The following is a 23,749-nucleotide window of genomic DNA, read 5'->3' as shown; positions in this document are numbered from 1 at the left end:
ACTTGAAGAAGAAAAGTTAAAGAACGAGAAGCAGGCCACACAGGACCATATACGAAGGGAGTTAGAATCTCTTGCGTTGGCTAAAGAGTCATTCGCTGCTGAAATGGAGTTGGAGAAGTCAAGCCTAGCTGAAAAAGCACAAAGTCAAAAGAACCAAATGCTTCTGGATTTTGAGCTGCAGAAAAAGGAACTTGAAGCTGATGTGCAGAATCAGTTAGAGCAGAAGGAAAAAGACTTGATTGAGAGAAAGACGTTGTTTGAGGAAAAGAGAGAGAGTGAATTAAACAACATTAACTTCTTGAGAGAAGTAGCTAATAGAGAAATGGACGAAATTAAGCTTCAAAGAAGTAAGTTAGAAAAAGAGAAACAAGAAACTGATGAGAATAAAAAACATCTTGAAAGTCAAAGGATGGAAATGCAAGAGGACATAGATTTACTTGTTGATCTCAACAGGAAGCTGAAAAATCAGAGGGAACAATTTATTGTGGAAAGGCGACGTTTTATTGAATTTGTTGAGAAACTTCGGGGTTGCCAAAACTGTGGGGAAATGATCTCTGAATTTGTGCTGTCTGATTTACAATCTTCAGTTGACATTGAGAACTTAGAGGTGCCTTCTCTTCCAAAATTAGCAGGTGATATTATTCTGGGAGATTCCATTGAAAATTTAGCTTCTTCAAGACAAAATATTGGAGAATCTCCTGCAACAGATCCAAAGTCACCTGTTTCTGTCGGCACTATCTCTTGGCTACGGAAATGTACCTCTAAGATTTTTAAAATCTCCCCAATTAGTAAATTTGATACGGAAGATCCTGGTTCTCCAAAAGATTTTGAGAAAACTAACAGGGAAGATTCACCGGGAAGAATTCCTGGCCATGAAAATGAAGCAGAGTTGTCCTTTGATGTTGTAAATGATTCTTTTGATGGTCAGAGGGTACTATCCGGCAATGACATCAGAGAGGTTGAAGCTGCCGAACAAGATCCTATAGTTGAAAACCAGAGCAACGATGACAGTAAGGCACCAGAAGATTCAAAGGCTGGACAACAACAACCTAGGAAGGGAGGGGGAAGAACCAGAGTAAAGCGCACACACACTGTGAAAGCTGTTCTCAAAGAGGCTAGGGGTATACTTGGGGAAGCTGCTGAATTACCTGCGGAATCTGTGGATAATCATGAAACTGAGTTTACAAATGGAAATGCCGAGGATTCTGCCAATGTGGATTCTGAAAGTCAGAGACCATCCAATAGAAATGTCAGGAAGCGTAACCGGGTTCAAACGTCTCAAATGACTGTAAGTGGGCATGATGGAGATGCCAGTGAAGGACATTCTGACAGTGTCATACCAGGGCAGCGCAAAAGAAGGCGACAGAAGGCTGCTGCTCCACCTGCACAAACTGCTGGTGAAACAAGATATAACTTGAGACGACCCAGAACGTTAGTGTTCTGATTTAGAACCAGTTTCCATTTTGTTTTTGATTGTGAGCAAATGCTTTTCTATATCACTATTTGTCCGCTTACTAATATAGCTGAGTTTTTATAGTGGAGCCACGACTTCCGCCAGAGCTTCTTCCGCTAGAGCTATGTCTGCTGGTGGCAAGGAAAGTGAAGGAGAGGTTGATCGTGTAAAAGATACAGAAGAGGAAATTGTTGACTCAAAAGTTTCTCATTCACTTTCGGTGGGCATTACTAATGAGAATGGTGGAAGCATACATCTTGAGCAGGTAAGCATGGTGTACGTTTTAAATGGAAACTCTTGCCATTGTGAGAAAGAGAACTATAAAATATAGACCATTAAATCATTTTTGAATAGTCTAAGATTTAAAGATAATTGCGCATTATTTTTTTCAGTGGTTATATGATCTCTAACTCGTAATTTTTGACCATCCATATATATTGTATGACTCAGACTTAAACTTCTCATTAAGAATTCTCATTTCGTAATACACATTAAAAGTTGGGCACACACAAACACAATTACATTATGAATCGTTGAACTATTGAAAATTGGGAAATTGGTAGTAATAGGATCCGGATCTCAACAAGTTTTGAATTTCTGTTTATTGACCGTTTACTCGGTGAACAGTACGAAGCTAATGTTAATTGCATGTCATTATTGCAGTCTATTAAAGGTGTTGAGACAAGGGATGGTTATGGTGGTGATACCACAGGGACCTTCGCAAACAATATAACCTTGAGTGAGGAGGTGAACGGAACGGCAGATGATGCGGAGGAGAATGATGGTGAGTATAGGAGTGAATCCCATGGTGAAGATGCCGGTGGAGTTGAGAACGAGGATGACGAAGATTACCAACAACCCGGTGAAGCTTCAATAGGGAAGAAGCTTTGGAATTTTTTTACAACATAACTCCACATGCTTCTTGATGTCTTGACCTCGTCAACTTTAGGGATGATGTCGGAAGTTATTTTGTATTAACAATTGGATGTAGATCTCTATAATTATAACCACGAGGGGTAGTGCGTAGGAGAGAGGTGATTGAATTTCTCTAGCTTTTTATTTTTTTCGTGTACGTTTTCATGGATGTTTGGATGGAACATATGCTATTTGTTGATAGTTTAGGCATTCGATAGTGTAGCTAGAGTTTAGATATTGGATTTTAGCTACCTCCCTTGAAAATTGATTGTATCCAAATGTTTGTATCTCTTCTGCCAAATGTGATTGTTGAACTTAATGGGTGTATCTGTATCATTTGTATTAACTTAACGGGTGGCAATTTGGGTTTGCGTCTATGGCGTGTCCAGTGGATAATATCAACGGATCACAAGTTATTATTTAAAAGAAATATTTAATGAGTAATAAAGTCTAAAGCTGATTGATATTCATATTTTCTCACTTTATAGATAAGGTGGTGTGATTGTAGAATTTTCATTCTTCAACCTTATTGGTAGTTTCTTTTTCAACATGGCAAAATCAAAGTGCTTCTCAATTTTAGATCTCACTAATTTCCACCCTTCCACAACCTTGTAATTTTTCACCTAAAACCAGTAAGCCAAAACAAGATGAATGAATGCATGAGATGCGTGGAAAATATAATTCAAGATAAAACTCATGCGTGATCATGCACCAATGCAATACACATCCATGTTCAAAAGGCCATTATTCATTCTTACAAGTTCACCAAAATTAAACGATGGATAACTTTGGCATGTATCATCCGGCCTTTGGTAAGTGACATCTATAATGTACAATAATATATTAACTTGTTTTAGAAAGATATCAATGTTAATAAGTCGAAGGATACTCAATTATATACTATATATATTAATTTGATAGTTAAGATAAAAAGAGTAATGACTAAACTTGATTCATATTCATATTCTAAGTTGTGTAAGAAAATATTTTGATTTATAAATAGTTTGTAGTCATTGGTTGTGATACAATAATTAATTTTAGACTATTTTGAGTTGTATTTTGGGAACCTCTCTAAATTGGGGCAATCACGAATCTCCAATAATCTCAGACCCACTGACTAGGATTCCTTTAGACACAATCTTCAATTGTGGTAAAATGAAACAATTGAAAAGTGATAAACTCGGAGAGAGTAATGTTGAAACTATTGCCATCACCATGGTTATGGACTGCAAATATGTCCTTGATCAAATAACAACTCCAAACAGTTATAGAATCCAGGTTTTGAATTAGTGGCACTAACCCTGGCGTCAGCAACGTGGTGTTAGGGATGTTTCTATATTATGACATTCGATGATACAAAATTTCATGAGATGAAAGAACACCCCTCGATGACAAAGATTGTGCTAAATCAACATCTTCCTTACAATTAAACTTTTTAAACCGTTAAAAGTAAAAGATTGGAGGTTTCGGATATTACTACATAAGAAACAAGAATTTGACAAACACAGCAAACTCTTCAGCAGAGAAGGATGGCCATTCCATGACAGTGTATTTCATAAGCATTCCCAGTATGAGTTAAAAACAATGCCTCAAGGTCTCTTGGAAACAAATAGTTCCTCACTATCTCCAAACCAAACACGTTGAAGCTTAAATTCTAAATAAATAGGATCCATATAATATTCAGGCATCCAAACCTCACAATTTCCCATAAGGCTAAGATTCAGAAAAACAACATGTTAGCCTTCAAAAGTCGTTTCCTACAAAATACTCAGACTTTCAAAATATAGTTTGCTGTTAGATATATTGTGAAACTAATCTAAATATCGTTTAACTATGCATAATCAAAAGTGAATAGCGAGCAAAAGCTAAGTGAGCTAACTTTGAATGACTTTTTTTAATTGGAAATTTACCTCTGGTCCAGAAAAACTTCTAATCAGGTCAAACCACAAAAATATAATTTGTAAAAAATAATAAAACAGTTACATTGCACAGCTACACAAGCTTAAGTAGCTTATGATTTCCCTAATTCACTAAGATCCCCTTCTGATTATTTTATTTTCATTTTAACATCATCCTAAATATCTTGTAGTCATCCTAAAGCCAAACAGTATTTAACAGAGTACAACAACATTCAGAGATTGGACAACCCAGCGTGAATGAAAATAAAAGATTAACACCTGGAGCCACCAAAATTAAGAGATAATTTCTTCTGAAATAGAAGTGATAGGTTCAAACATCATATAAGCTAAAACTTATTCATACCAAACATAGAAGACTGACCCTAGTCTTAGTGACAAAACATCTTAAAAATGCTAAATATCCCCCTCCCTTTTTGACAGAACAATATAAATGTTAGTAACAAAGAATGGATAAGGACATAAATATAAGACAAAGCCAAAAAAAGCAGTACAACCAAATTGAAATCCCAAACTCTCAGAACTCATGGCAAAATACACGCCTAAGTCTAGGATGGGTCATGAACTCGGGAGAAACCAAATGAGTCATTTCAATGTTACTCCAGATAATGTGAATTTGTAATTTAATTTTTGAAAATTCCAGCACTCCTCTTAGTCTAAAAATCACCAGGTTCAAGTCCCATTGGGCTGTCTTCATGGAACTCGCGAGGAGACTTTGAGGGTTTCACCCTGCACCTCCAAGCCCTTCATCTTACACCAACAAATTTTTCAAAAATACCTAATTTATCCCGTAATTAAGTGATATGAATATTTAAAAAAGTTAAACTGGTCAAAGATTCCTTTTTAGCAGTGCGTGAACAGAGATATTTTCTCTCTCATCTCGTTACTGTCTCATATCTCTTCCTTCTCCCTTTCCCCTTCTCTCTCAGAACACACTCACTCTGCTATTTGTTCTCGCACAGCACACAACACACAACACACAACACAGGCACTCTCAGTTTGTTCTTCCTCTCCCCATTCTCGTAGACCACTTTGCACACAGGCAGCCCAGTTTGCTCTTCCTCTCTCCATTCTCGCAGACCACTTCGCACACCGGCAGCCGTCCAGGCATTTTGGAGTTTCCCTCCCCATCTTGCTTTCGTCTTCTTCTCTCGAGCACACGCATGCGGGTTTTTAATACCTCATTGTGTTTGGTTCTGGCTTCGGTGTTTTCAGACTTTGATTGCATTTTGCAGGCACGCACAAACAGGAGCATCGTGTTTGAAGTTCACCCACTCAGTTCTCTCTGCAGCCACCCGCGTCGTCCCAAAGGGAGGCGAGATCTGGCGGCAACGGCGCTACGGTGGCGGCGAGAGCGCGACTCCGACGACATTAGCGTTTTCTGGTGGCTCACGCAAAGGGAGTGGGCTTGTGGCGGCGAAGGCACAACGAAAGCGCGGCGGAGGCTCGATGGAAGCGCGGCGCTTGCGCGGCCACGGCGCGAGGGCGCGTTGGCCGTTTTGTTTCGTCTCCTTCCCTCCTGTCTAGGTCGCGGCGCAAGGAGGGAGACCGTGGTGATTGCAGTGTTTTGGGACTTCTGTTCTGCGTTTTGATTCGCGTTTCCTGTTAAGGTTGAATTAGGATTTTGGTTTGTGAAATTTTGGCTTCCTTTCTGAATTCAAATTTGGGTTGGAATTCTTATTCTTCTTTGCAGATCGGCAGCGGGGTTTCGCATTCAATTTGGGGCTTTAGGGATGGTTCTGATGATCGTGATTAGGGGTGGGTTTTCCTCCTTTCTGTTTCTTGAATTTGATTTCGCGATTCTGGGTTCGGTGGTGGCTATTGTTAGATGCACGGGTGGCGCCAATGGAGGGCTGGTGGATGCTGCCATGGGGTCGTCGGCGTTCGGCGTTGGCAGCTCCATTCTGACTGAGGAGTCCTTGGTTTGGGTTGGCCGGCAATTTTGGGTTGGACTGAAAAATTTGGGTTGGATTAACTAATTGGTCCGTAAGATCCAATTAGGAGAGTCATTCCCTCACACTGCTTCGTATCGAAATTTTTACATTACCCAACTTTCGGTTTTGAAAATACATTCCCCCTCAGTCTGTCTCGTACAGAGCCGCACCACAGTGACACTTTTTCTTTAACAAACCTAACACATGAGAGGAAGGAGGCATTTAACCTAAAAGGATGGAGGATGCAAGAGAGAAGCGAGAGCATAGCAGGAAAAAAGAGAGTGAATTTGCTAAAAAGAAATGTATTACATATGTATTTTTCTGAAAAAAATTATTCATAAAAACTCTTTGAAACTTTTATTGCAATATTCTTGAAAATGTTTTAGAATTGTTTTTTTGCAACAAATATCTAATATATATTTTTTGTAATAAATTATTATTTACAAATAATTAATATTATTACCCTTTGCATTGATAATAGTATTAGATGTTTCTGTGAATAAAGATATACAGTAAAATTACTAAACATTATTACCTGTCTTTTTTAAAATAAAATATATATTTCTTTTTAAAATTTAGTAACCGTTTCTCACTCTCAGTCCAGTCCGCTACTCTCCGCTCACTCACTCTACAGCTTCTTGTTCTGGTTTAGGGTTCCGAATCTCTCACTCTATTTTGGCTCTTCTTCCCCTTGCTTTCTCTCGCGCTCTCTCTCGCCCTCTCATGCTGTATCGTGTTTGTGCTTCACACAGATTCAGTGATTCTATTAGGTTTTCTCTTTTTTACTTTGATTTTATTTGGTTTTTCTTATCATTTGTGATTAGATTGTATTTGGCTTTTCATCTAAGTCTATCTTTTGGTCGAATAGAGTTAAGGTAGAGAAAGATTTCCAGTACCATTCGGTTTTTTATTTCAACTTTGGTGGAGAAAGAGTTAAGCCCAATATTGACAGAAAGTAGAAACCTGATTCACAATCAGAGGAGATAGCAGTGAAATGCACATTCTCTGCAGCTATTAAATCTAGTGCGGGAGACAGTATAGACATTATTAGAATGGGAAAATCTTCGGATCTTGATCTTATACATAAGCGGGAAAGCAGAGACTCTTTATACATTTGTGTTATGTAGGTTTTGAATATTTGGGAGTTACATTTTTTATATTGTTTTACTTTTATAGAAGTGCCAATGGGAATATCATAATTGGTTAAGAACAACAACAATGACAAAGGGAGCAGGTTATCTCATTATTTTATACAACATAGGCTAGGCATTTGGTTTGGTTTTGAAGGTTATGTAGAAATGAACGTGTGATGGACAAAATATTTAGCTTGTAAGCGGGCGTAACGGTGGGTCCTTTCCGGATATGCAAAAATTGGATACCATTTCGATTGTGGGATATGCTTTAGGGGCAGCCTGGCCCATTTGCATGTAAACTTTTTCTACATTTCTCATATGTGGGTTTACTGTTTTATTTACATGTGATGATCAGTTTATTGGATGGTATAAGGCAAGGTTACATATCTCATGGCATTAAGTGCACGCGATTGGTTTATATCGAGATATGCATTTGAATTGTTGTTTTTTGTGGGTCCTATTTAGAATATGTAGGGCTGGGCAAAAAAAACTAATTTGTACTTAACTATAGTTAACTGTACTATATAATCCTAAAAAAAACTAATCCATTTTTTACTAAAAGGTTAAATATACTGTTTTATAGTTTAGTTTTTAAAACTGAACTTATCACATTTTTAGTTCAGTTAATGTAGGAGAATTGTACTGTGCTTTTCTATCCCTCTCTCATTTTCAACTATTTCTGAAATGTCACCCTCCCTTAGCTGATGCGGCGTTGCCCACCATGATCTTGTTGGCGAAGGAGAGCTCCAACGATAACCCACGGTGACTCTGCCCTAGCCCTACCATGACGCGCAACCGCTGCCACCGTGACTTTGTCGGCAAAGGAGAGTTCCAACGGTGACCCTGCTCTGACCCTTGTCGTTGTTGCTGTATACTGTCGAGGGGTCTGTCTTTTTCACTGCCATACCGACCGTCGAGGTAAGTAGTGATTCGATTATTGTGTTCGAGTTTTCTCTCTTTGCCTCTCCCTCTCTGTGTTGTCTCTACCTCTATGTGATGTCTCTGCCTCTATGTGCTGCTGCCTTACTCTGTACTTTCCTTAAACCTATGTTTTATGAAATTTTAATGTTGTGGGGTTTCTTATTTTCGCCATTTTTATTGTCTCTTTTCATCCTTTGTGCTTATTTTTCTGCTTGATTGATGAATTTAAGGTGTTTATGGTGCAATCTAATGTTGGTACTTCTTACTTCATGGATTGTGTCTTGTAATCCTAAGGAAAATAGTAAGAGTTCTTTGAATTTTCAACTAGTTATGTGAGACCCTTTTGTGCAAATGTTGTCATGGATTCGACTATGATCCTATTGGTTAACATTGTGGCACATGAATTGATGATTCTGTGATACCTTTCTGTTGAAAATCTTGACTACGCTTTTGTTGATTTAAAGTCTTTAAACGAACTTCTCCATTAGGATTTCTAGGAAATGGATTGGTTGTTTTCATACTGTTGTAATGGATTGGCAGTGAATTAACATGATTTATATCATTGATCCAGGTAGTAGGTACCAAGTTAGAAGTGGCAGTGAATTAACATGCATTCACATGTAGCTACAACATTTAAAGTTTAGAACTCTTAATTTCAAACTCGAAATTGCCTTAAATCTGGACAATCCAAAATCACAAACCTGAACATAAAAAAAATCATCAACTAGCATAAAGTGGTTAAAAAGGTCATAATAAACTGCTAAATCAGTAGCATTCTACCTTCACAGTCCAATTTTTATCCACTAACAAGTTTGGGGATTTGAGATCCCAGTGCACAATTGGAGGTTTCAGACAGTGGAGATAATTGATTCCTTTAGCCTGCAATCAAACAAATGTAAGTTATATCCAAGATAACTAGTTTAGTGTAACAAAAATAATATCTGGTACAAACCACATCCAATGCCATCCGCAGTCTCTTCCTCTTGTCCAGAATTTCACCAGATGCTGGTCTGTGTATCAGGCGGTATAAACTACCCCTGTAACAAAAAATGTATAGAAACAGTAAGGCAATGAATTCTTTATGCAAGAATGTGAAATCTTATGGTCAAGGTTATAAGAAGTTAGTTTTCTTACCTAGGCAAATACTCTGTCACTATTGATAGATGGGGGCGTTTTGTAACAGAGCCCATGAAGAGCACCACATTCGGATGGCGAACCCGCTTCATTATTGCAACCTATAGCGATGTCATAACCACTTCAATATAACTAGCTTCTCTTCCTTACCGCATTAATAGAAGAGGGGTTCAAAGACCAAGTTCTACATCTTGTTGGGCATAACTAGTGTATGATGTACAAATTTATATTAAATTCAGAGATCTTAATATGTCATCACCATATATTTTAATACTACATCATTATTATCACAAATAGAATAACACAGAAACACTGCCTTTTAATCTGTCATCACCATATATTTTATGCATAAAATAACATTCTTCAGACCAGATGGTCTCACCATATATGTATATATATTTAGTATGTATACAAATAAGACATGTTATACCATAAAGTGTTTTGAGACAATTTCTTTTACATCTAACACAAGGTTTGGTAAAAAACATTTATCTTGTATATCTGTCCTGCTTTTTAGAACAAGAATGAGACACATGCTTAAACTATTAGGTTATGTTTTGTACTCGCAGGTCTTGGCTAGCAAAACCAAAATTTACATGGTACTTGAGTACGTGAATGGAGGAGAGTTATTTGACAAAATTGTAAGGAACATTTGCCTGATATTATCATTACATGATGATTTATATTGCCTAATGAAATGGCAATCAATGAACTATTCTTGTCTACTTTTTCACAAATTGCTATCTAATAAGTATAATCAATCTAGAAGTGTTGGAGAATTATGGAGAATAGCTGCCAGCAGAATTGGCCATGTGACTGTAACTTCTAGGTTGTCATTATATAGATTAGTTGGAGTTATAAATAATTATGGAGAAGGAATTCCAATCTGTTTTCCAGAAGTATAAATAATTTCTTTTAAATTTTAATTAATATTGTACAATGCTACATTTACTTTTGCATAACAAAGAAAAATTGGTGTGATTTTTGTGTAGTTCAAAAACAGAGAAACAGGAGAGGATCATGGATTTGCCAGAAACAGGATCTGGGTGATAGAAGAAAATCCTCCACACCTTTCAGGTGAAACAAAAGTGTACGTTGATTTGTTGCTAAAATCATCTAAAGAAGATGCCAAAATATGGCCACATAGGTTTTGTTACCGAAATGATTCCTTTGATAGTCTCATGTTTGATTTTTGGTGTTTAACTGTATTTTTTGTGTAAATTTTTTAGCATAAGCATTCAGTAGGAATTTAGCATGTCATAACACCATATTAATGAATAGAATGACGTGATAATAGGATAAATTCCTATTAGATATGTGTGAAAAGCTTTCCATGCATATAATTTAACTCTCTTTTTTTTCCATTTGATCATTCTTAAATGTTACAAAAATTTCATTTGATCTCTCTACACCAGAGACCAAGTAGAAAAATCTTTATATTTAGAGGAACTAAATGAGAAGAAACTCATGATATATACAGGAGCCAAAACTAATTTTTTGTCTGTTATTTCCTTGTTTAGGTCTGCTCGGATCTCAACCTTGTGAACCATGATGTTGCATTCAGCTGTTTGTTTGCTGTTGCAGCTACTTCAAATTGTTATGCTAATCTTGCAGTTTTAGCCATTGTTACTTGGCAAGTCTTGTTTGTCTCAATTTTTACAATTTTAGCTGTTGCAGCTACTTCAAATTGTTATGCTAATCTTGCAATTTTTACAGTTTGTTGGCTGGTCCAGTTTGGAATGAAAAACAGTGTTGTGCAATAGGATTACTGCATGCATTATAAGTAAACTAAAAATTAGTTTACTGAACTGCACTGTACTATGAGTGGACTAAAAACCAGTGCAGTTCAGTTCACTCGAACTACTTTTAGTTCAGTTTAGTTTAGGAGAACTGTTTTATAGTTAACTGCAAATTTTTATAGTATAGTGCAGTGCAGTATACTTTGCCCACCCCTAAGAATATGCATGACTGCAAGGCCAATTGATTCCTTGTGTGTGCCCATTTTACTCTCTTTGCATGAATAATGAGATGCTGAACCACTGGGTTTACCTTTTTGCATGGTGAGGCATGATGCATTTGCATGGGCATTCATTGAAAGACGTGCATGGATGAGTTTATAAAGAGATTGAACCCTTTTGTTCGTGTGTTTGGCAAACGAGGAAATTTCATGGCTTTGATATTATTATTAGTTTAATGTCCTGATGTCCTCTGCATGTGAGGTTTTTTTGTTTTAGTGTTATATATATCCAGGATATTGCTATAATTCATGTGCTCCAATGGCCGTTGCTTTTATAAAAAATCCCATGCATTTATTAAATATGTCATTCATTAAAAACTAGTGGGACCACGTTTTTATTAATACATTGGAGTAGAATCATTGTATGATCACTTGAATTTCAGTTAGCATTATGTGCAGGTCATAAAAAATATATAAATGCATAGTTTGGTGTGACATGTGGTCCCCTTTCCTATGTTTGTATGGGTCCCACCTTGAATTTAATATTGGGATTTAATATTATGAGTATGCTTTTATGTTGAATGATTTTTATTTTAGGTATTTTTAATTTATTTTATATCTTAGTTTAATTATATTTGTAAATTTGATTAAGAATCCTCTTTACTTTTATTTCTTCTTTCTTCTGTATGGGAAAATAGTTTTTCGTTATTGATATTAATTGGAACTATCATGTGGTTTGAGCAATTAGAATTTTACATTGATTTTCTAACTAAGGATTATGAATTAATTTTAAAAGCCTTTTTCCTTTTAAAAGCATTATCATTGGTAGATTAATTTTGTAGTAACTATGCTTCTTGTATGGTAATATCCCCTTGCATTGGGATTTTGAATGTTGAAAGCATGTTTGAATTGTGAACTGAAACATGTTATTACGGCCAAAGCAGAACGCATTACTGATTTTGCAATTGATAACACTTTCAGTAAACCCTCTATCAGTAGTCTTAATTAGACCTGTTTGAGGTGATAAGCATGAAATTTGATTAAGAAACGTGGTCTCATTCTCCAGCTATCGATGAAATGACTATTAATTAGATTTGATTTTGTGGGTACAGGAAATATAGTAATTATGGGTAGGCGAAAAAATAGGTACTGCTGGAATCAAGTTGATAGAGAAGAAAATGGTGGGTTGAAGTGTAAGCACTGTGGACTGAAATTCAAAGGAGGGATTTCAATTCATTTCCAGTAACATAGAAATGTCATCGCTACTACATAACAAGACACATTTCATCATAATAAATCTAGGATCCTATAAAATTTGTAGTGTAACAATAGTAAGATATATTTTTTGTGAATAGTTGTTATGTTGCTATTTTATATAACATTATTTTTTCTTTATATTAACTACTTTATCACATTTTTTTCTTTATCATAATTAAATATAATTTTCTTGTATGATTTCTTTTAAGAAAAAAATTATAATTATAAGAAAATAAAGATAAACACTCGAGTTTATATATAACATATATACATGTGACATTTAATGTTTTTAATCATTTCTTGATTGAAGGAATAACAAGAGGTGGAGAAATGACTAATATTGTTGGTGGCTCAATTAATCCGGAAAGAGTTATAGGATCAACATTATTAAGAGGTATGTAACTTTATTACATATTTATTGTTTTTTATCATTATTAGTTTTATTAACTATAAAAGAGTTATAAAATCATAATTATTAGGAGGTATGCAATTTTGTTACAAATTTATTAATTTTTTATCATTATTAGTTTTTTTTCATGGATTAATTTTTTTATTGTTTAATATAATTTAACTTTTCTAAAAAATAACCATATCAAATATGACACCTTTTAAAGAAAAAAACTTATAATCAAAAAAATAAAAATAAACACTCAAGTTTATATATATATATATATATATATATATATATATATTGATATTTAGTGCTTTTAATAATCTCATGATGTGTTTAAGGGATTATAATAGAAAGAGAAACAACTAATATTGTTGGTGGTTCAATTAATAATGAAAGAGATATAAGATCAATATTATTAGGATTATTCGGAGACATGCAACTTTGTTATATGTTTTGTGATATATGTCTTGTAATTATTAGTTTTATTATAATTATTTTTTTCTTGATATTACTTGAAGCTTAAGATACAAATATATTTTCTTTTTGTCTACCTCTCTTGTTCTCTTGTTGTATTGAAAGTATTGAAGTGATGGAAGGTAATATAGAAATAGTTGATGGTGTAGATAACTCTGAAATCAATACCACTTTATTAGAAGGTAGGTATTCTACTTATTTATCATTTCATTTTGGTATTTTATTAGAGTTTGAACTTAAAAGATATATTTGTATTTTCTCCCTTTATTTAAATATAGGCTTAATAGCCTCTTTTGTCCCTAGTTGTGTTCAGTTTTTTCAATTTGGTCTTTGGTTTTAAAAAAGTGTCTACTTGGTCCTGACTTGTAAATTTTGTGTTAACGTTATCCCTTCCGTTAAAAAACACTAACGATGTTAATGAATTGATGATATGACACTATAAATTGGTAACGTGTCAATGAGAAGTTGAGGTAGATTTTACAAATTGGATTTTACAGTATAAATTTGGCTGCCACGTCATCACCATCTTTAGAAATCTTAACTTCCATCAAGCACCAAACCTTAGCTGCCAAACCATCCACAACCGTTGCCGTCAACAGTTACGACGATGCTAACATCATGCGTTGCCGCCACCATGAAACATCTTCATTAGACAACCACTAGCGCTACAAAGCCGTTGCAAGGCACCATCCATCACGAGCTCATGCAAGTTGCCGCGACCACCATCTCACACCTCCATCAAACCTGCGAGCTCCGCCACTAATTTTCACCATCACCGAACCTGCATACCAGAAATCACCACACCAAGCAAAACCCTAAATCGCCACGCTGCCACTGTCATAGAGCGAACCTCTCCCTACAGGATCGCGAACCCAAGTGCGACCTCACCATTGCCACTGCCTCGTGCCATCACCATCGTTACCGCACTGCAAAGCCCACTTTAGGCCGTTACCGCCGTAAGAATCGCTCCACTCAACGCGAGAACCTGCAACCACCACACCTTCATCACCTTCTCCAAGCCCAAATTTGCAAACCACAAAATCAGAAAAAAAACTCATCCTACGAGATCTGAGTTTGCATCTTTGCACCTTCATCTACTTGAATTCACCACCTGCAAAAAGGAAAAGACCTCCAATTCGCCAAACACCATCACGTTACCAGTAGCCACCGCAGATAGGAAGGCCGAAACCCAATTCTCGCGAGTTAACGGTGCAGAAGCACTCTTCCCAAATCTGAAACCCTAATTTTTGGTTGGGGAAGGGCTGCCACATGGTAAGCCTTCATTTTTGTTCTGCGCGAATTGGGAGTTCGAAAATTGGGAATTTTTCTGGGTCTTAATCGTGAGGAAGAAGATGATGCTGTTGTTGGTGATTTGGGTTGCGTGAGATTGATGATGGAGGGTAGGTTCGAACCTAGTTGTGCGATTTCCGGCATAGTGGTGACGACGCGACATGGTGGTGACAATGCGACATGGTTCATGGTGGTGACATTGCGACAGGTTCATGGTGGTGGATGGGTTTCACGGCGTGGGTGGTTGCAACATTCATGGTGAAAGACGATGTGGTGGTTGCAGGTTCTTTGCGACATTGACGGTTTGGGTGGTGGCGACACAGTTGGATAGGGTTTGGACTTCACTGTTGCGGCGCGACAAGATGGTGGTGGCGGATAGGGTTTCCTGACGGTGGAGGAATTAGGGTTTTTGCTGTTTGGGGAAGGCAAAACTGACGTGGCAGGAGGGAATAGGTGGCCCAAAGATTAAAAAATAAATTGAAAAGAAACTGCCATATCACAGACTATTAACTCCGTTTGTTTCTTTTTAACGGAAGGGACAAAGTTGATATAAAATTTCCCAAGTCAGGACCAAGTAGACACTTTTTTAAAACCAAGGACCAAATTGACAAAACGAGCACAACTGGGGACAAAAGAGGCTATTAAGCCTTAAATATATAAGCACTCTTAAATGAGATAACATTAACCGAAACAATGAACTAGGTAATGAAGTAAAGTCTTGTAATGCTGTTATGACTACTTTGCAAAGAAATTTAGATGAGTTTATATTCAATTTAACAAGGAAAGAAGATGACCTTTAGTAACAATTACAATATCTGAAGTCACAAGGTAAGAAGCACAAGCGAGTTGTTGATGAGTGGTTTGACAAACTACAAAATATGAAACAAAGAGCTATGGATATAAAAATCTCACTGAATCAGTGTGGTCGACCTAACTTTAATATGCAAGAAGGAGAAATAAGACATTTGATTAAAGGAATGCAAAATCATAAGAAATACAAGCCTCTTGTGCTGTCAAATGAATTTTTTGGTAGGGAATTTGAAGGTAATGTCAAGAAGATGTGGAAACTTTTGCGGGATGATCGAGTTTTTATTATTGGGGTATATGGAATGGGGGAGTCGGAAAAACATTTCTAGTAACTTATATCCAGACAGAAAAAAAGAAGCAAAATTTTTAAGGATGTCTTATGGGTAACGGTCTCTCATGATTTCAATATTTTCAACCTGCAACAGGATATTGCAGAAAAAATAAAGGTAAACCTTTGCGGATTTGATGATGAGAATAGTAGAGCAATAATTTGAGTTGGGGAAAAGAAAAAACATAGTACTTATTTTGGATGATATTTGGAAATATATCGATCTAGAAAACGTGAGAATTCCTCTTGGAGTAAAGAGTATTAAAGTGGTTATGACAAGTCGGTTGAGACATGTGTGTCAAGAGATGCAGTGCTTATCAGTTAATATGATAGAAATGAGGACTTTCTATGATGATGTTTTTGCTACGACTTGGACACCTTGGAACACCTTCAAAACTTCTTATTCAAGTGAGAGATATTGCAAGATATGTTGTAAGTAAATGTGATGGCTTACTAGCAATAAGTGTGATGGCTCAAACCATGAAAGGGAGAACTACCATTCATGAGTGGAGATATGCCCTCGATAAATTTGACTAATGGGAAATGGGAATGACAATGTAGGAAAAAGTGTTAACTGTACTAAGACGTAGCTATGATAATTTAGCTATAAAGGATGTGAAAAAATGTTTCTTTTTGTTAGAGAATATTTAATTATGATGCTTGTTGATTTGGGACTATTAAATGGAAAGAGGAGTTTGGAAGAAATATTTGATGAAGGAAATGACATAGTGGATGAACTCAAACCATGCATTATTGTTAGAGCATGATCCAATTCTAAAAATACAAAGTCTGGTAAAGTAAATGGCATGTGTAATATGTTGAAGGAGAGTGACACTAACACAATGCTTAAATGCAATGAATATATGAAAAATATATTTGACATAGGGGAATGGTTGGAAACAGTTTCCCTTGCTAACAATAGTATAGAAGAAATTTCAGAGGACACATCTCATAATTGTCCACACTTGTTCACCTTGCTTTTATTTGACAATTCAATTGAACATATTCCAGAGTGTTTTTTCACATACATAAATGCTCTAACAATAGTTTATTTATTAGAAAAGTAGAACTTAACACGTTTGCCTCGTTCTTTGTCGAATGGAGAGGCCTCACGTTCGACAAAGATCAAAGCAAATGTGTTAAGTTATGCTTTTCTGATAAACCAAGTGTTGTTAAAGCACACATGTTGTGAAAAAACCTTCCGGAATATGTCCAATTGAATTGTCAAATAAAAGCAAGGTGGACAAGCATGGACAATTAAGAGATGTGCCATCTATAATCTCTTCTATAATATTGTTAGCAAAAGAAACGGTTTCCAAATCAGTTGACGATTCCAATATTTCAGATATGCTTTTCATATATTCATTGCATTTTAGCATCGTGTTATCATCACTCTCCTTCAAGATATTCTAGGCCATTTTCTTCACCATACCTTGCATTCTTAAAATGGAATCATGCTCCAACAATAATGAATGGTTTATGAGTTTATCCACTATGTTATTTTCCTCGTCAAATATTTCCTCAAAACTCCTCTTTCCTTCTAAGAGTCCCATATCAACAAACATCATAATCAAATCTTTCCTAACAAAAAAAACTTAGGTAGCAATGCATTGTATAAGAAACATTTTTTAACGTCCTTTTTAGCTAAATTATCATAGCTACGTCTTAGTACAGTTAACACTTCTTCCTCCATCTCCTCCCATTTCCCATTTGTCAAATTGATTCAGGGTATACCTCCACTCATGGATGCTAGTTTTCTCTCTCATGATTCAAGTCATCACACTTATTGCAAGTGATAAACCATCACATTTACTTACAACATATCTTGCAATATCTCGCACTTGAGGAGGAAGTTTGAGAGGTGTCCTAAAGTGTTGAAGTTGTAGCAAAAACAACTATCTAGCTTCTTCATATTCATCATCATCATAGAAAATCCCCACATCTATCATATTATCTCATAGGCACTGGATCTCTTGACACACATGTCTCAAGCGACTTGTCATGATCACTTTAATACCCTTTACTCCAAGAGGAATTTCCACGTTTTAGATCGATATATTTCCAAGTATCATCCAAAATAAGTACTGTGTTTTTTCTTTTTCTGCAACTCTGATGCTAAAATTATTGCTCTACTTTTCTCGTTATTATATCCGCAAAGGTTTACCTTTATTTCTTCTGCAATGTTCTCTTGCAATTTGGAGATGTTCAAATAATGAGAAATAGTTACCCATAAGACAACCTAAAAAATTTTGCTTCTTTTTATCTCACTGTATACTTAAGTTGCTAGGAATGTTTTTCCTACTTCTGCCATTCCATATATGTCAATAGTGAAAACTCTGATCATTTTGCGAAAGCTTCCCCATCTTCTTAACATTTACTTCAAATTCCCTACCAACAAATTCATTTGACAACACAAGAGACTTGCATTTCTTATGATTTTGCATTCCTGTAATCAGATGTCTTATTTCTCCTTCTTGCACATTGAAGTTAGGTCAACCAGACTAATTTAGTGAGTTTTTCATATCTATAGCTCTTTGTTTCATATTCTGTAGTTTGTCAAACCACTCATCAACAACTCGCTTGTGCTTCTTACCTTCTGACTTCAAATATTGTAATTGTTTTTTAAGATCATCTTCTTCACTAGTTAAATTGGATATGAACTCATCTAAATTTTTTTGCAAAGTAGTAATGACAACATTACCAGACTCTGCTTCATTAACTGGTTCATTGTTTTGGTGAATGTATTTCATTTAAGAGTGCTTATATATTTAAATAAAGGGAAAAAGTACAAATACATCTTTTAAATATAAACTCTAATAAAATAACAAAAGGAAATGATAAATAAGTAGAATACGTATCTTCTAATAAAGTGGGGTTGATTTCAGAGTTAACTGCATCAACTATTTCTATATTATCTTCAATACAACAAGAGATGTAGACAAAAAAAAATCTATTTGTATCTTAAGCTTCAAGTAATATTAAGGAAAAAAATAACTATAATAATTAAGGTAAACTTCACAATACATATATCTATTCATGGTTGAAAAATAAAAATAATTAAACTAAATTTCACAAGACATATATCACAAAACATAGAACAAAGTTGCATGCCTCCCAATTGGACCACCAACAATATTAGTGGTTTCTCCTCCTATTACAATCCCTTTAACATAGCATGAGATGATTAAAAACATTAACTATATATATATATATATATATATATATATATATATATATATATATATATATATATATATATATATAAACTTCAGTGTTTATTTTTGTTTTTTTATTGCAAGTTTTTTTTTCTAAAAGATGTCATATTTGATATGATTATCTTCTAGAAAAGTCTAAATTATATTAAATAATAAAAAAATTAATCTATGAAAAAAAAACTAATAATAATAAAAAAATAATAAATTTGTAACAAAGTTATATACTTTCTAATAATTATGATTTTATAACTCTTATATCCTTAATTAAACAACCAAAAACAGGATTAGTCATTTTTCCATCCCTTGCAATATATATATATATATATATATATATATATATATATATATATATATATATATATATATATAATATGGTTATTTTCTAGAAAAGTTTAAATTATATTAAACACTTTTATATAAGAAAATTAATTCATGAAAAAAACTAATAATGATAAAAAACAATAAATATGTAATAAAGTTGCATACCTCCTACCAACAATATTAGTCATTTCTCCACTCTTGATATTCCTTGAATATAACATGATATGATTAAAAACATTAAATGTCACATGTATATGAGTGTTATATATAAATTCGAGTGTTTATCTTTATTTTCTTATAATTATAATTTTTTTCTTAAAAAATATCATACAAGAAAATTGTATTTAATTGTGATAAGGATAAAAATGTGATAAAGTAGTTAATATAAAGAAAAAAATAATGTTATATAAATCAGCAACATAAAAACTATTCACAAAAAATATATCTGGATATTGTTACACTACAAATTTTAAATGACCCAAGATTTATTATGATGAAATGTTTAGAGGTTTTTTTTGTTTTTTTTTTACATTTTCTCCTTGTTGAGATTTTTTTTATATTGGTGCATGAATTAGAATTCTTCATCTTAAAGTTTATTCCTTGGACTAATTAAGTGAAAACATTAATAACCTTGTAAAAAAATTACAATATATTGAACATGTAGATACACAAAAAAAAGTGCAAGAGAAAAATAAAAAATAGTTATAACTTGTGATGTAGTAGCCATGACATTCCTATGCTGCTGGGAATGAATTGAATATGTAGTATTGTTAGGAGTGGGGCATATACGAATGTCTTTTCCTTGTGTTCCAGTAAAAGAGGAAATATTTAGCAAATTTTATAAATAGTAACGTGGGTAAACTCAAATGAGAAAATATTTAACAGATTTTATGAATAGTAATATTTTGATATTTTATGAGTGAAAATATAAAGACTTTAATATGTTGTGATTTGGGTCATTAAAGCTTTATATTTTGTAATAATCGGAGATATTATGGCTTGGTGAAAAAGCCAAATGTAAGGTCTATAAACTGTAGTGTCTAGTTTACACGAAACAAAGAGTACAAGGAATTGAATAAGTTTTTTCACATAAAGAGCGTGTTTTGTATACAAACTTGTGAGAGAGTGATGAATGCAATTTTTGTGTTTAAAAGATTGATTCAAATAATATTTATGTTAATTGGTCTTTTTGAATTTGTGAATTAAAAGGTTTAATATCTGTTAGAATATTTATCCTAATTATCATGATTATATTGTGTCTAGAGTTACTCTATTTATCATGATTATATTGTGTCTAGAGTTACTCTATTTATCATGATTATATTGTGTTTAGAGTTATCCTATTTATCATGATTATATTGTGTCTAGAGTTACCCTATTTATCATGTATTCTTGTATCAATTTATTTTTATAAATAGAAGATTATGAGAAGGATCAATTAAGCCCTCTAGAATTATTTTACAGTTTAATTCTCAAGTATATCATTTTTGGTCCTAATTTTTGTTTACTATATTCGATTTGGTCCTAATTTTTTTTTGTGTTCAATGTAGTCTTAAAGATCGTAATTTGGGTTCAATTTAGTCTTTTTTGCAAACGCCGTTTAAATCTTTAACGACCAAATGTTCAGATGTGCAATCAGAGAGTGAAACGTCATTTACCTGCTGACGTGGAGTCTTTTAGGGGTAGTGAGGTGGATTTATTATTTTTGAAATTCTATTTGTGATATTAGGGTTCTTCTTTTGAAAATTAAATTAAGGGTATTGAGGTCTGAAGGGTTGATCGTGGTTTGGGAGGGAAATCTACAAGATTGGGAAGAACAATAGTGACGTGCTCTTCGAATTGGAAGCATTCATCTTTGGGAAAGTCAGGTTTGCTTTCGTAATCTATGGTCTGTGGCATTCGTCTCTTACATTTCTTGAACACAAAAATGTGGAAAATTTTTCGTTTGAGTGTTAGATTTTGGAAAAGTTAGATTTTGTTTAACATTTGTGTACACTGTTTAAGGCATTGTTGTAACGTATAATAATTGGTGGTGTAAAGGTCATTGTTGCTTTTTCGTCTTTGGTTTTGGTTTCCCATACCGTTTAGCAGTTACTTTAAGCGTTTTGTAGTGGTCTCATGCCCATAAAGTTCCTTTTCCATATGTTGGTGGGGAAATTACTTATTGCAGTGTGGACCCTGACAAATGGAGTTATTTCGAAGTGGTAGATGCCATTAAGGAATTGGGGTATATTAAAGTGACTGAGATATTTTATTGCGTTGAAAATATCAAAGGCAGCAATACACTAGAAGATTCAAAGGCAGCAACAACCTAGCAAGAGAGGGGGAAGAACCAGAGTAAAGCCCACACACACTGTGAAAGCTGTTCTCAAAGAGGCCAGGGGTATACTTGGGGAAGCTGCTGAATTACCTGGGGAATCTGTGGATAATCATGTAACTGATTTTCCAAATGGAAATGCTGAGGATTCTTCTAACGTGGATTCTGAAAGTCAGAGACCATGCAATAGAAGAATGGCAATGAATGTCAGGAAGCGTAACTGGGTTCAAACATCTCAAATGACTGTAAGTGGGCATGATGGAGATGCCAATGAAGGACATTCTGACTGTCATATCAGGGCAGCGCAAAAAAAGGCGACAGAAGGCTGCTGCTCCACCTGCACGAACTGCTGGTGAAACAAGATATAATTTAAGATGACCCAGAACGTTAGTGTTCTGATTTAGAACCCGTTTCCATTTTGATATTGAATGTAAAAATTTTTTTCCCTTTTTTGCTATTTGTCCACTTACTCATATGGCTATGTCTGCGGGTGGGAAAGAAATTCACCGTTAGAGCTATGTCCGCTGGTGGCAAAGAAAGTCAAGAAGAGGTCGATCGAGTAAAAGATACCGAGGAGGAAATTGTTGACTCAAAAGTTTCCATTCTCTTTTGGTTTGCATTACTAATGAGAACGGTGGAAGCATACACCTTGAGCAGGTAAGTTTGGTGTAGGTTTTAAATGGCAGTATTAAATGGATACTCTTGTCATTGGGAGAAAGAGAACTTTAAAATATAGACCATGAATCATATTTGAATAGTCTAAGATTCAAAGATAAACGCACAATTTTTTTTTTCAGCAGTTCTATGATATCTAACTCGTAATTTCTGTGATAGGTGTTTAGTGGCAAGGTTTATGTTAGGGAAAATGTCGGTGGAGTTGAGAACGAGGATGATGATGATTACCAACGACCCGGTGAAGCTTCAATAGTGAAGAAGCTTTGGAATTTTTTTACAACATAACTCCACGTGCTTCTTGATATCTTGTATTAACAATTGGATGAAAATTTCTAAATTATAACCACGAGGGGCAGTGCTTAGGAGAGGTGATTGAATTTCTATACCTTTTTTTGTGTGTACGTTATCATGAATGTTTGGATGGAACATATGGTATTATTTGTTGTTAGTTTTAGGCATTCTATTGTGTAGCTAGAGTTTAGATATTGGATTTTTGCTACTCCCCTTGGAAATTGATTGAATCCAAATGTTTGTATCTTTTCTGTTAAATGTGATTGTTTGAACTTAACGAGGGTGCCTCTATGTCGTGTACAGAGGATTACAAATAATTATTTAAAAAAATATATATTAGATTAATTTTATAGTTAAGATAAAAAGAGTAATGGCTAAACTTGATTAATATTCATATTCTAAGCGCTGTCAGAAAATATACTTTGATTTATATATAGTTTGTAGTCAATGGTTGAGGCACAATAATTAACTTTAGACTATTTTCAGTTGTACTTTGGGAAACCTCTCTAAATTGGGGCAATCACGAATCTCCAATCTCATGACCCACTGACTAAGATTCCTTTAGACACGATCTCCAATCTTAATTGTGGTAAAATGAAACAATTGAAAATTGATCAACCTGGAGAGAGTAATGTTAAAACTATTGTAATCACCATTGTTATGGACTGCAAACATGTCCTTGATCGAATAACAACTCCAAACAGTTACAGACTTCAGGTTTTGAATGTAGTGGCACTAACCCTGGTGTTAGGGATGTTTCTATTTTTTGACATTCGATGATACAGAATTTCTTGAGATGAAAGAACACCCCTCGATGGCAAAGATTGTGCTAAATCAACATCTTCCTTACAGTTAAACTTTTTAAACCCTTGATAATAAAAGGTTACAGGTTTTGGATCTTACTACATAACAAACAAGAATTTGACAAACATAGCACACTCTTCAGTTTTTGTAATTTCTATTGTATTGCATGACGTTGTAGCTCATAAGCATTCGCATTGTGAGTTACAAACAATG

The 23,749-nt window shown here is 34.6% G+C and overlaps 2 protein-coding genes, 1 long non-coding RNA gene and 2 pseudogenes across 36 annotated transcripts; 3 read left to right on the top strand and 2 right to left on the bottom strand.

The window, feature by feature from the left end:
- The first annotated feature begins 6 nt into the window (after positions 1-6).
- On the top strand, positions 7-2,687 carry LOC148193682 (nuclear matrix constituent protein 1-like). Its single transcript, XM_088098001.1, has 3 exons — positions 7-1,431; positions 1,538-1,718; positions 2,117-2,687. The coding sequence occupies exons 1-3, from the start codon at positions 104-106 to the stop codon at positions 2,360-2,362; spliced, it is 1,755 nt and encodes a 584-aa protein (XP_087954127.1). The 5' UTR covers positions 7-103; the 3' UTR covers positions 2,363-2,687.
- A 1,945-nt stretch (positions 2,688-4,632) lies between these two features.
- On the top strand, positions 4,633-22,990 carry LOC148193679 (uncharacterized). Of its 34 annotated transcripts, none has more exons than XR_015782187.1 (10): positions 5,113-5,894; positions 5,978-6,042; positions 8,053-8,269; positions 9,976-10,047; positions 10,399-10,496; positions 10,927-11,039; positions 12,931-13,014; positions 21,000-21,317; positions 21,580-22,423; positions 22,601-22,990. It is a non-coding gene; the product is annotated as an uncharacterized LOC148193679 (long non-coding RNA). The 34 variants fall into 34 exon arrangements; XR_015782189.1 differs by having other exon boundaries at positions 5,118-5,894; positions 21,206-21,317; XR_015782198.1 differs by having other exon boundaries at positions 5,119-5,894; positions 21,206-21,317; positions 21,724-22,423.
- Positions 8,887-9,564, bottom strand: LOC148193681 (serine/threonine-protein kinase CTR1-like). The gene is made up of 4 exons (XM_088098772.1): positions 9,407-9,564; positions 9,225-9,309; positions 9,053-9,151; positions 8,887-8,973 (listed from the first exon to the last, which is right to left on the bottom strand). The coding sequence occupies exons 1-4, from the start codon at positions 9,496-9,498 to the stop codon at positions 8,887-8,889; spliced, it is 363 nt and encodes a 120-aa protein (XP_087954898.1). The 5' UTR covers positions 9,499-9,564.
- On the top strand, positions 15,510-16,450 carry LOC148193680 (putative disease resistance protein At1g61300; annotated as a pseudogene).
- Positions 17,039-18,663, bottom strand: LOC124849036 (disease resistance protein RFL1-like; annotated as a pseudogene).
- Positions 22,991-23,749: the final 759 nt, after the last annotated feature.

This window comes from Vigna umbellata, chromosome 9 (assembly GCF_029865625.1).
Source record: "Vigna umbellata cultivar VRB3 chromosome 9, Vumbellata_1.0, whole genome shotgun sequence".
Taxonomy (NCBI): domain Eukaryota; kingdom Viridiplantae; phylum Streptophyta; class Magnoliopsida; order Fabales; family Fabaceae; genus Vigna; species Vigna umbellata.
This window is presented reverse-complemented; position numbering and strand designations above follow the sequence as displayed.